This window comes from Antedon mediterranea, chromosome 6, assembly GCF_964355755.1.
Source record: "Antedon mediterranea chromosome 6, ecAntMedi1.1, whole genome shotgun sequence".
In the NCBI taxonomy this organism is placed as follows: domain Eukaryota; kingdom Metazoa; phylum Echinodermata; class Crinoidea; order Comatulida; family Antedonidae; genus Antedon; species Antedon mediterranea.
The window spans coordinates 7970755-7984336 of record NC_092675.1 but is presented as its reverse complement, the minus strand read 5'-3'; the positions used below and the strand labels follow the sequence as shown (position 1 = coordinate 7984336).

Sequence of the window (13582 nt, the reverse complement as noted above, 5' to 3'; positions counted from 1 at the left end):
ATTTAAGCTTGACGTTGGGCTTTATTATATCTATTGTCGTGCCTAAAATTCTAACAATGGACACTGTTGACACTTTACTATATTGTGCTAAATTAACGTAGCGTTGTAGACAGGTAGAAACAGCAACGCTAACACTACTTTTAAGGGCATTATGACTAATATCATAATACTGAATATATATGAAGATATAAACATTAACTAGAGCATTTAAGGTAAGCCTTGAACCGATATCGAATCCAAACACATTTTCCAGATTTTTTTTTGCAATTACCTTTAGTATGTACACGATAGTTGTAGCTACCCTTGCAGAGATCCGTTGAAGTCATTTCTTGCCTTGCTCCAACGGGTTGTAGGCTACAAAGCTTGTCAATACGACATTATCTATTATAGAGGTACAGTACTACTGTACGTTATTTAGCCATACCAATCTGCGCAAACCAAAACATATTTGATTTCGTCCGTTAAAATCTAAATAATTTTATAAATAATATTTCACTATTTAATACTATTTATGTCTTTGTTTTTAAATTATGGCATCTTGAAACATTGACATTAAATACGATTATGAAAATAAGAAAATGTCCTATTTAGACTCCAAGTTTTAAACAGACAATCGATGTGCTATCTGTAATGAAATAGTTACCGTGTAATGGGTTAGTCGTTGTTGTCTTATTTGTAGACTGCGATGCAATTATAATATTAAATCCATATCTTGCCGTTAATTCATATTACTATCATTGTTATCGTCAATAAATCAATATAACTATTTCCACGTGTTTTACCAATGATGCTCCCATATCTAGGATCTCGCCTAATTAGTATTACAACAGCAATGTATACTAATAATAAATAATAAAATAAAATCATTTGTGTGTTTATATCGCGTATTTTTCAATTAAGTATTATTTAAGGCGACGTAAATGATGTTCGACTATGTTAATTATGGTTAAAAAACAATGCAATGCAATCAACTACAATAAATAGATGCTTAACAAACTAACAATGGTATTTTCACTATTTTATTTTTCGCTAGCTGTATTCAAATTATGAAGTATAGTAGTACACGTTCAACTTTTGTCTTTTTTTTGCGCACGTCATGTTTGAGCAATTAACGAATTTTGAAAATGAGTATTACTATCACAAACATTAAACCTAATATAATATAATACGATAACAAGGAAATGATTTAGAAAAAACTCATAAACATTCAAAAGTAAAACTATAACCCCCCTGTGTGCAAATTATGTTACTCTTTTCTTGTTTTGGTCCTTTTGATTTATGTAATGTACTCGATGTTGAAAGTTATGTACCGCACCGTAACCCACTGGGGAGTTAAACAATGGAAAGGGTTTTGAAACACATTGCAGAGGTAGAGTAGATCCCTCCTTTGAGACACACTGATCAGTTCTAACACCACCCCGTGAGGATAACACAATGTTTAGGGGACACTCCTATGTACTTTGTTGGGTCCGGAAGTTGTCCCCTCGGGTTCTACTTTATATTTAATACACTCATTGCACAGAAACATACGTTTTGAAACTTGAATGATGGGATATCAGTACGACAGACAGTCCTACATGATTACTTCTGTAATGTATTGTGTTTGTTAATCATTACTAGACATTAAAAGAGCAACAACTTCTAGATAAACAAGACAATATTTTACCTACAGTACTATTTACGTAGATATGCCGAGGATACGACTAAGACGTCTTATCGTCATTGTTGTCTTTGGAACATTAGCTGTATACGCCATTGGAATATTTTCAAGTTTGGCCTACGTCATATATAACAGTAAGGCGTGTTGCTTAATTGTATCCGTTACTAGTTAATTAAATAATAACACATGTCACATTATAAAGGCCTATTTTGTATTATTTATTATTTAATTGGCACAACGCAGGGTTCAGAATAACGCCTTACCACCACTCCTCCGAACGTAAAAAAGTTAGTGTTGATGTTGACCACACGGTTTTATCAGGTACTTTTATATGAAACCTTTTGCATCCCTAAAAATAATATACACGGACAACATGAAAATCAACACCAACCATTATTATTTAAGTACGTGCTTAAGTAGATTTAGTCATAATCCCACATAAAGCTACATTGTTGCTATTATTACAGGAAAAGACTTCTTGTTCGGACGAATTCAGGTAAACGCTCAACGAAACAAGTATATTGAGGAGAGGCAGCCTCCGCCGGATTTCCGAGAACATATTGGTAGTTCAGATCGTTTTGATCGACAGAGAAAAACACAGTTTGTTAATAGTACAACGACGGTAAGAAAGCTAGTGTATAGGAAGGTGATCGATAAAACAGGACCTAAGTTATAAATCGAGGGTCTAAAAATAGGTGTAAAAATGTACGGTACGGTAACTATTACAACTTCGACAAAATGGTAAAAAAAATAGGTGCGAATGTTAGAGAATAACTATAACTCATTTCGAATTCCGCATAAAACGTTGCATTAAAGCTTGGTTCCCACTAGGATACAACGCAACGATGTAAATTAAGTGCACAACGCAAGCGAGTTACGTTTACTAAGGACAAGTGAAAGTTCGAATAATCCATCCCTTGTGATTGGTCAAAATACCGTGTTGCGTTTACGTCCTAGCTTTAATATAATATATAATGCGCACTTGCCGCGCCACCAAAGGTGCTCAAGACGCTTTATAAATACATTAGAAAGTTAGCAATGCCCCAGGATTGAGCCTTTTCTGAGATTTATGATCTATGTCTAATAAAACAATAGTAAGCTTAACATATGAATTTACAAGATGGCATGAAGGCATATAGTTACATTATTGCAAGGTCATAAACAGAAAAATAAATATAAATTTATTCATGTTTTACTATTGCTGCTGGTAGGCCTACAGGAAATAATTCAAGCCATGAGAGCTTCCTTGGATTTCACAGATAGAAAAGATTCACCGAGGAAACAGTTCCGGAAGATTTTATGCTTGGTTCTCACTAGGTTGCAACTAGGACAAGGTGCAACGCGAATGATTTGGCCAATCACAAGCGACAATTACCCCTTATGGCGACAGTGGGCCCCCGGCCGCTTTTGCTACTTCTTGTTACATTTAAAGTCTATAATGTGTTCAGCTGTTGCAGAAATTAATAAATAAAATAATCTGGCAACAGTTCTTGTTTGTACTTTCATTGAGCGTACGTACGTCATAGCTTTGATCGAAAGTTTGGTTCACACTATGACAAAGCGCATGCGAAGGATGATGATCCGTCGCGTCGTGATTGGTCAAGCTTGCGTGCTAGTGAGGACAAGCCTGGATTCACTAACATAATGGTGTATAATTTCTAAATCACTTTTGACCTAGGACTATTTTACAATAATTGACACTCTGTCATTAGGCCTATTAAAAAAATACTCAATTTTAACTTCATTCTATAACAGGAAATAGACGCTGATAAATGGATGAGTTTAATGGACGAAAAGATGCTTGTAAGAAAACAACTACTGACTGGTATTTGTGGAAATCGTTACAACCGATATCGTGTCAAGATTAAAACACTTGCAGAGAAACCCAGACAACAATTGAGGGCGCTTATTGTAAACGACCAGAATAGATTTCTTTACAGTATCGCATATAAAGTTGGTTCTACGAACTGGGAACGCATAATTGTAGAAATGGCCGGCTATAAAAATGTACCAAACCAACAGTTATACAAACATAACGCTTTAAAATGGACAGGAAAGTTAACAAACAAGGAGGTTATTGAGCGTCTACATAACTACACTAAATTTATATTTGTTCGAAATCCATTTTCTCGAATACTTTCTGCTTATAAAGATAAGTTTGTGGATCATCATTTTCCGTCTTTTAATAGTATTGGTAGAACGATAATCAAAAAGTATAGGAAATCTAGATTTAACGTGTCCGAAATAGACGGAACTGATGTTTCTTTCCAGGAATTTGTTGATTACTTGACCGATGGTCACTACACCGCCAATGTCCATTGGACACCGATACATATACAAAACTGTCCGTGTGAAATCGATTTTGATTATATTGGTAAACTAGAAGACGCGAACGATGACATAAAATATGTTTTAATGAAAATAGGTATATGGGGTAAGGCATATTACCATAAGGCTTTCACGGACCCAGCTAGTGAAAAACTTCGAATCAAAACATATTACTCATCTTTGACAAGAGAATCTATAGCACAACTGTACCGAATATATGAACCTGATTTTTTATTGTTTGGATATAATTTGCCAGAAATGTAAAAAACTAAATCATTTAACAACATCTCTGTCATGCATTTGAAATTTGTAAACTTCTTTTTCGCAGTGTACTTTTTTAACTTCAATAAAGACTAAATGTTGATTTATGTGATTCTTAAAATGAAGATACCTTGATACAAATAGGTCCAATTGCACTGCACGTAAACACGTTATGTTTTCTTTTAGAATTTTTATTTGGAATATTTGTTGTAGGTCTGTACTTTTATATTAAAGAATTTGATATTTTTGTCATAGCGTAAAAGGTATTTACATTATGTGTATTTAATTTGTACTGTTTTACTGAAATAAAAATGTGTACTGCATACTTTAATATTATCTTTACACAGAAATCTACGTCAATCGATATAAAACACAAAACAGGATATTTTGTATAAAATTATTGTATTTTCATCCACAATATATTTTAAAAGAAATCACTGATTGAGTATGATTAACCATCTTTATATGTTGTTGTAATTTCATTAGACTTAGAAATATACGCACGAAGTGATAGTTTCTTTTACGTATCGCCACCAGTGGTCGTTTTGATTTTTACGTCTCAAGTATAGGTATGACACGCCATATGTGCCAAACTGGATATCAAGCCGAATCAGCTAGTACAGAGCAGACGTCATCTTTATACAATGCAAAAGACTGTTTCTCAATAACATTATGTTATTTTTCCACATAGTAGACCACACAATACGTTTCATTCATTGCAGTTTCCAATATTCTCTATTCTCATAAATAAGAATGTAATAGTAAAGGCTGATATCAAACACCATCTTGTCGGGAAACATTTAGCACCATCAAATTGTTTCATTCTGGACCTTTTCAAAACACGCTTCAGGACACAAACACTGTTGACCCATTACATAACCAGAACGTAACCCAATTGTCTTGCTCATGACTATCATTGTTTCAGCACAGTGTTTTTACAATGCACATAATCAACACACTGGTTTGTTACTCCCTGTACATCATCATGTTGTAGTATAGTTAAAATCAATTCATTAGTACTATATCAAAGCATTCCTTTTATCTACATGTCATGTAGTATCATCATGTTCAGAATCATTTTTATCAGTATCATTTTCCTGTTCTTTACGATGTGCTTTTTTTTTGCGTAATAAATCGTATCTCCCCTCTGCTTCCATTCTTTGCTCCCATTCATCCATCTCTTTGCGGTACCTTACCATATCTTCCTTTGCAAGCTCTTTATAAACCTAAACAGCATAATTAAAACAAAATATATATGACAGATTTCCTCATCTTATCGTTTCAAATTAATTAATTCCATTTCAGTATATCACCAGGTGGTTTAGATTTATTCTGTGCCTGTGGTGTATATAGGATACTGAAATATGTGGATAATGGAAAATACTAAAGAGCTACCACGACCTAGGAGAAGAATCAAGGTGGGGGTGGGGGTGCCTGTCGGCCCGGGCCCCCTCTAAATTGCGCAAATTGAAATGCAAAAGATAGGACATCAAATTAAGTTTAGCACTACATTTCACTACTTTTGGGCCCTGGGCTTCCCCTAATGCAAAATCGTAGGTCACCACTGTAGACTGGAAAACTGGGAAACAATCCATCTTATCAAATAGTTCTTCACTATGCCACTTTGATGTTTACATGTGTATTCATGAATGTAAGACCACCAGCTAAATGTCCCATCCCATTACCCTTTAAGTCACTGCACAAATTGTACTTACATATTTGTCTTCTTCATCCATTACATTCCAATCAAGGCTAACATCAGCTAAAGGAGCCTAAAATAAAATACAAAAATGTCTTCTGTAAACACAACCAGAAATAATAATAACAATACTGCCATCTATAGTAATACACAAATACACATGCTTTAGAATTTCTGTTATTCCTGTGAATTTTTAAAAGCTAAGTGCTATACAGTATCTGCAAAGTACTTAAACATGTTATACTGCCATCTATTTTATTTACATGGTGAGTAAAAAACGTAAATATTAATCTTATAAACAGACTTTTTTTAAATACTATACCTAAAAATACATTTTTGCTTAGGTTATTTTGAAAACTGACTTAAGCAAAATCATTTGATTTAAAAGAAGATTTTTTGCTATGCATGTTTGATAAATTTGAGCCCCGAGAACTAATGATAAATTCATTCAATTATATTTAATAAAGAAAAATGACTTAAAACTTACTTTTCTGATTATTGCACCTTCGGCTTTCAGCTCCGACAGTTTAGCTCGCGCGTAAAAAGCAAACGGTCCAGAGAACCGCTTTGGTTTGTCTAATTCTTTCATTTCCTGTAAAATAAAGTTCTGTCTGTTTTTCATCTAATCACCTGGGGTGAAATGAATTTTTGATTGAATTTGAATTTTGAAAAGCAGCATATGGTAATAAGCAAGATCTAATGTATTGTGCGAAGTAATAGGAGGCGCTATGTAATATGATGAAATGTAATATGACCCAATGTAATATTATACTTATATATTTGAATTTACACCTTTAGATCGGTGGCACTTAATCAATGACAATTGGTGCGTTCGTAAATAAAAAGTTACAAACTCACAAACTTAACTAAACAAATATGTAAAACAAGAAAAATATGCATAAACACACATGAACTCTTAGCTAAATACATTTTTAAAAAAACAATGAAATGAGAGAGCAGATAGCTCTTGGAAACCAAAAAAAATATTTAAGAAAAACAATTTAATACTTAAAGTACAAACAAATATTAACTGATGTTCAGTAATATGAAGATGTAAAATGTCACAATTAAAGAAAACCAACTGACTGTGTCAAGTTTATCTAAGCACAATGAGGTTAGATAAAAGTAAAAATGTGTATATATGACGCAAGAATTCAGTCAATAACGTCAACGACCAAGGGCCGACAGCGTGTGTGAGTGTAGGTGTGAAAGACAACAGGCGGCCTGATCTTTTTCATATTTTTGTGATGTATATTCTCTTTTTCTTAGAAGTTTATCAGCATCTTTAGATTACTACAGAAGTCATTAAATCATACTTTAATCTTGAATATGCTGCGAAAAGGTCACTGCAGGTCATTAAGGGAGCGAGTTTGTGAAATAAAATACACTTTTGATTTTGAATGGCTAATTTCAAGAATATGTCAGTGCCAGTGTAAACAGTGTGGGTATAATTAGGCACATTTCAGGTTAACAACATAAATACTATAAAACAATCGGGAGAAATTGTATTTTAGTGGGGGGCGGGAGGATTAGCTGAAATATCAGGAAATTCCTGTCAACGTATGACTTAGGCCTACGGAGAGATTAACTCTACTCCTTGATTGAATATGTAATTATGAACAAAATATATAGCATTACCTGTTTACCCTTCCTCAGTTTTCGTCGTCTGAGTTTTGTCCTCTCCATCTCAAGTAAAACTCTGATGTGATTTTCTGTTAAATTTGCTTTATAATATTCAAACTGTTGTTTGAATTCTGATCTAATTTTTTCTGCACGTTCTCTGTATTGCTAGAAAGAACAAAGATTTTGTTCACACTTTAGATGGGACATAAAGCTGTTGGTCAATTGTAAAAAAGAAGAAAAAAAAAGTGGGGCTCATCTCAGCATGCTAATAATGGTAGATGCATTTACAGCTTTCATATCAAAATGTCAAGGACCAATTACTTGATATAATCTAAAATTTTAACGTAACGTAAACTTTTTTTAAATTGTGAAATAAAGATCTTAAAGTAGTGTTGGTATACAAAATACCCATTCATTTTGCCACTAAATTATTTGTAATAGTCTTTGAATATACTGTTAGTTATATTTGCCAGTGTCCTTGATAAGTTTAATTTTGTTTTTAAAACATTTTTCCATTTGTATTGTTTTGTAGTCAGTTACCTACACCATAGCTGACAAAATGGCAGGACAATCAAAAGAAGTGTGGTTTTTCGATTATAATTTCATTATAGGTAAGAATTTTGGACCGTTTGAAACTGAGCAAAAAATCTGTGACCATATTTACAGTCACAATTTACAGAAACACTGTCATTTTTAAACACAATTTTATAAAGCTCTGTCTACACTATCAATCTAGTTTGACAAGAAAAGTGTGACATACCCAAATATGGTAGTGATATGTTAAAATATGGTAGTGATATGACATCATCATTTCTACTGTATATAAGAGCACATCACATTTTTTGTCATATAAAATATAAAGTTTGATTGTGTAGACAGAGATTAAGGCTATTTTACTACTAAATATCAAATTTCCTTAATGTAATTCGTTATCAATTGTCAATTCCTAATTTCATGTATAAATAACTACTAATGTTACACAATTGACACATGCACACTTGAACTTATGCATAGCAGTAAAAACCTACCAAATGACTAACCTTAAGTGCACTCAATGAGGGTTGATTAACAGGTTGGCTAATTATACAAGTAATTTAAGCAAGTATAATGATGGTGTGCGCAATCATAATGACCATTGGGATTTGGGAATAAACAGTAATACCGATGGAACGTGACATTCTTTAATATCACACTGGAATAATCTTAGCTGGAATTTTGGGTTTATATTGGGAGTTTAAAAAGTGATTGATGAAGTTGAAATAACCCAATCATAATTCAAAATATTTACTCTATTTAATAACTCCTAATAAGGAGTGTGAAGAATATAATGACTCTACTAATGGTAATTGTTCCTCATGATGAATCATTTTTATTTGACCACTAGGAATAATAAACCATTACTGGTCAGCAAGGATGACCATAGATGATCCAAATTTATAATTTTACCTCTCATTTGGAGATGTGCTTAATGCTATCGAGCAGTGGAAAATGTTTAAGTTATGTCAATTTTTTTTAAATAAAGTAGGGGTGGGATTAAAGTACTGTAGGGGTGGGATTAAACCAGAGGTGGGATTAAACCAGAGGTGGGATTATACACGAGGATTTATGGTAATTGTAAAAAATAATAGTGTAATCCACTTACTTCTTTCTCTGGTTCAGGCAGTTCCTTCCACATGTTACCTAACATTTGGGAAATTTCTTTAAAAGATTTATCTACAAAAAAAGGGTTAAAAGATTATGGTTTTATGCTACTAGTCTGTGTATTTGCTGTATTAAAGAATTTTTGTATGATACTGAATTTAGATACAGTTACTGAGAAACAAATGACACAACAGAAAATAATATCAGATTTTAAAAACAACATTAAATTGTATTGGTTATTATTTGATTGTCATTGAAAACTAAAACATTCGCTAACCAGAGTGTTCGGCTGTCAGTTGTGCTCGAACATCAGCCAAGAAAAGGCCGTAACTGTTTCCAGGTCTTTTCAATTTTGTTGGAATTATACTTGATAAAATTGTTGCATCTGTTATGCGCCTGTGATTCCCATGTGATAAACTAAAATATGCATTGTTTTGTAAAGCGTGCCTGAAACAAAACAAAAAAATGAGTTAGTTCAAATATGTTCACAGAGATATTCACATCATATAATAATCACAGCATCAATGTAAAAAATAAGAAGTAGTCATCAGTAATAGTATCCAGAGGGTATACAAAATACCTCCCTGCCTAGGTTTCTAAATTATGAAATGAGAATTATGAAATGATGTCTCTTGTTCATCATCAGTCCGGAAAACGGGTTTGTTTGGAATGAGGCCGTAACTAAAAAAGGCATAACTCTACTCTAGCCTAAACTAGAGTTAGTCTAGCTAGAGGGCCAGGCCTGGCCTATCATAGGCCTAGTATGGTATGGACAATACTTGACAATAGTAATGTACTGTATCTGTGATAATTAATCGACTCTAAATAAAACAAATACTGATTGATTTAAAGCATTCATGCGCTAGGTCTAGCCTAAACGAGAGTGTACAGTGGAACCGATCTCCAACGGCGGTGCCGGCGCGTCCAAGCGGGTACCCTTCATTTGCAGTCCTAACTAACTACTACTATACTAGCCTAGCTAGGCCTAGCTTAACAAACCAGTTTATATACTTTACTGAATGTAAAATACACCATTAAAAAATAAAAACTAGATAATAAATTATCATAATTCAATAACCTCGAACGGAAAGTCAATATTGTCCTAGAATATTGGGCGATAGCGCATAACACCAACGACTTCATTTGTTTCATGGGCGCTGCCATTTTAAGATTGCCAGAAAATAAATGCAAATTTCGCCAAATCCATCGTGTATTTTAAAATGTTATAAAAATTAAACAATAGGTTTTAATAAATAAACTTTTCTTTTGTATCTTGTATCATTGTTACATCACACATAGTTTGTTTTATGCATCCAACCACCTGATATATATCATAATTATGCAGAGTAAAACATTATTAAATAATTCTAAAAAGGAGAGGCTCAGACGCCGCACGGCTAAAAAAAGTGGGACACAACTTTGATAAAACAGTTTGTATTTGAGATCAAATGTCCCTACTCATCCTGGGCGGTTGGTTGTTGTGAATATGTAAGTCTACGTGTGATTTTTTTTATTCCCGGGGAGAAGTAATAACAAATTAAGTAGATGGTTTTGGTGAATTATTGAGAGAAAACAAGATTAGCTAATGCGGTCATTATGGTAATAATCGGACTTACTCCCTTACTTTGATTTAATGTAACCAATGAGAACACACGATTATTACTTTTATGACAACTTCCAACCTTATATAAGTACGGATTTCAGAGCAAACACACCACCCTTCTGAAAGAACTTTTGCAAGACAACCAGTAGATCACAAGATACTTTCACTTCACGATGTCAAAGACGTTAGCATTTATCTTAGTTGGAATGATTGCACTTTGCATAATTCAAATGGTAAGTGTATGTTTTTAAATTATAATTAATCAGCTCCCCCCCACCCCCTCCAACCACTCACCCACCAATAATAATAATAATAATGATAACGTGGAGCATGAATACTGAGTACAAATAGTTTCTTTCCAGGATCTATTAGAGCCTTAAATATGATGTAGACTTTTTTTTTTGTAATGTTTTTGTTTTTGAGTTCGTGTTGTGTCCGTTGGATATTGTGCTCCGCCAACAGAGCAAACAGAATTCTATGTTTTTCCTAAAACAAATGATAATAAATGATACTTGACTTGACTTGACTTGACTTGAGTAGGCATACCGTATTGTAGTACTGTAGGACCGTCACTAGATCCGAAATAGACAACGTGGAGCATGGATACTGAGTAGGCCTACCTTGTTGTAGTACTTTAGGACCGTCACTAGATCCGAAATAGACCAAAGTCAACTACTGTATATCTATTGTAATTTTAGAAATCTAGTTTAATAGTCTGTGTATATGCTGCGCCCAGAGAGCTGTAATTAGCCTTCGCTTTTACTAGTTTAATAGTCTGGGTATATGCTGCGCCCAGAGAGCTGTAATTAGCCTTCGCCTTTACTAGTTTAATAGTCTGGGTATATGCTGCACCCAGAGAGCTGTAATTAGCCTTCGCCTTTACTGACAAAAAAGCGACTTGAATGAATCAGCAGGAATTAGGTGGTGGTCACATAAAAGACGAACGACGTACTGGTGATCACATCTCTTTTTACGTTCTGTGTTAGCTGAGAATTACGTTTAGGCCTAATATTACTCTAAAACAACTATAACAATAATGCGTGATTTTAGCGTATAATAACATTGTTTAAATCAGTACAGTATTTATAATATCCTGATTTTTCCACAGGCATACTGCGCTGGAGTCAACGATGCTGGTAAGTAAGCTACTGATGACGTGGTCCAATCCAGTAAATATACACATATTGAATATATAAATTAGTAAAATAAATAATACTTAAAGATGTATTGTCCTACAAAAACATAAAAAATGAGGATTAATTATCAGACTTTGAATAGGTTAGTTCGTAGTTTCAATAAAGTTAATCACTTCAGTAGAAAAAAAACCCCAAAAAACATTGTTTTTCACTTATAAAATGACAAATAAATGGTTAAATTCAACCAAAAATTCATTTATTTTTTTGCTTTAAATTTTTTCAGGTAAATACATTTTTTTCGATCTAATTTTTGGTCAAAGTGGATAACTATTATATAACATTAAAATGGCATATTCAACAGAACATTTTTTAATAACTATTTTTTTCAGGGGGACAATACATCTTTAAAAACTAATAAAGGAAAAGCACAGATTGTTCATGAAATCTTTTCCTCCATTGACTTTCAACATCTCCAGTCATTTGAATGAATACACGCTGTATGTTCGTACCACCATATTAGCCTGTATACCAAATATATACTTATTAAACACGGCAACATATTTTCTTATACTTTTTTTACGTGTTGTTTGTAGATATTAGTTGCTCCGATACACCAGGGGTGGACTGTTCAGCTATTGCTGGAAAATGCGATCAAGAGGCGTACGTTAATTTGATCTATGACTGCTGGAAGACATGCAAATTCTGCACTTAAAATGTGTAAGTGATGTTTGTATTATTTGGTCAGATGTCTGCCCTACTATGGCGTCATTGTAATGTATTATTATTAAGAAGATGAACTCAAATTATGCAACTTCTGGAGGTTCTGAGTTAGAATCTCAAGAATTACTTTTTTTTTTAGTTCTCGTATGTACTAATCTACTACGGTTATTTAAGAGTCGGGCAAACATCTGACTATATAGCTCTTTAACTCAAAGTAGTATATATGTTTGTATTCTTAATACGACAACGTCCACAATTTTGAGAGCTTATCATCTTCAATTTCTTTCTAAGTAGGAATCTATATACAGACCCTGTCCTTTGATTTTATAAAATCGATATGTTAATGATGTCACAAACATGCGCATTTTATTACATAAATGCATTACGTCACCTTGATATATAAAACATGAAGTATACAGAATTCCACTCCTATTAAGATAAATAAATGAACATAATACATGAATAATCGAACGTTCCCTGCTGTTTGAACTATCTTAGCAAAAAAATACAAACTTCAGATATTGTATTAATAGAAAAATGTATCTTTATATTTTTCAGATTGAGTGTCAACCCGTTTCAGAATATTTTCATCTCGTCAATCAATCATTATATTAAAACGTTATATTAAAAAAATAATACTAATACTAGCTAACGGTATTTTTACCCCAAATTATCACTTGTAGGCGCGCCTAGGCACAATGCTTTCTCTATCATCAGAATTCAAATACAACAATGGAAACAAGTCCACCAGGAAGCGTGATAATATCTTAGTGACGTCATCCTAGTCTATAACAAACCCGTCTTTGAAAGAAACAGTCGTCTAAGATATTATTTGCTACACCATAATAAACATATCGTTTTAGGAAAACTACGCGTGACTGGCTAAAGTTGATATCTCAGGACCTTGTAAC

General features: G+C 33.3%; 2 protein-coding genes and 1 long non-coding RNA gene across 3 annotated transcripts; 2 read left to right on the top strand and 1 right to left on the bottom strand.

Moving 5' to 3' along the window:
- Positions 1 to 93: 93 nt before the first annotated feature.
- On the top strand, positions 94 to 4456 carry LOC140050979 (carbohydrate sulfotransferase 11-like). Its single transcript, XM_072096023.1, has 4 exons — positions 94 to 212; positions 1687 to 1794; positions 2128 to 2282; positions 3416 to 4456. Exons 2-4 carry the CDS (start codon positions 1689 to 1691, stop codon positions 4250 to 4252), a joined length of 1098 nt encoding a protein of 365 aa, XP_071952124.1. The 5' UTR covers positions 94 to 212; positions 1687 to 1688; the 3' UTR covers positions 4253 to 4456.
- Positions 4453 to 10377, bottom strand: LOC140050980 (transcription factor A, mitochondrial-like). The gene is made up of 7 exons (XM_072096024.1): positions 10291 to 10377; positions 9490 to 9659; positions 9214 to 9284; positions 7587 to 7736; positions 6436 to 6540; positions 5965 to 6021; positions 4453 to 5475 (listed from the first exon to the last, which is right to left on the bottom strand). The coding sequence occupies exons 1-7, from the start codon at positions 10374 to 10376 to the stop codon at positions 5299 to 5301; spliced, it is 816 nt and encodes a 271-aa protein (XP_071952125.1). The 5' UTR covers position 10377; the 3' UTR covers positions 4453 to 5298.
- Positions 10378 to 10833: 456 nt separating this feature from the next.
- Positions 10834 to 13582, top strand: LOC140052383 (uncharacterized). Its single transcript, XR_011845623.1, has 4 exons — positions 10834 to 11048; positions 11924 to 11951; positions 12545 to 12668; positions 13230 to 13582. It is a non-coding gene; the product is annotated as an uncharacterized lncRNA (long non-coding RNA).

What these genes read in the sequence shown, in the direction of transcription:
- LOC140050979 (XM_072096023.1), top strand. Translation starts at nt 1,689, where the DNA reads ATGCCGAGGATACGACTAAGACGTCTTATCGTCATTGTTGTCTTTGGA. An exon ending in GGCCTACGTCATATATAACA is followed by an intron (nt 1,795 to 2,127) that starts GTAAGGCGTGTT and finishes CTATTATTACAG; the next exon opens with GAAAAGACTTCTTGTTCGGA. An exon ending in TTGTTAATAGTACAACGACG is followed by an intron (nt 2,283 to 3,415) that starts GTAAGAAAGCTA and finishes ATTCTATAACAG; the next exon opens with GAAATAGACGCTGATAAATG.
- LOC140050980 (XM_072096024.1), bottom strand. Translation starts at nt 10,376, where the DNA reads ATGGCAGCGCCCATGAAACAAATGAAGTCGTTGGTGTTATGCGCTATC. An exon ending in ACTGACAGCCGAACACTCTG is followed by an intron (nt 9,285 to 9,489) that starts GTTAGCGAATGT and finishes CTTTTTTTGTAG; the next exon opens with ATAAATCTTTTAAAGAAATT. An exon ending in TGGATGAAGAAGACAAATAT is followed by an intron (nt 5,476 to 5,964) that starts GTAAGTACAATT and finishes TATGCTGTTTAG; the next exon opens with GTTTATAAAGAGCTTGCAAA.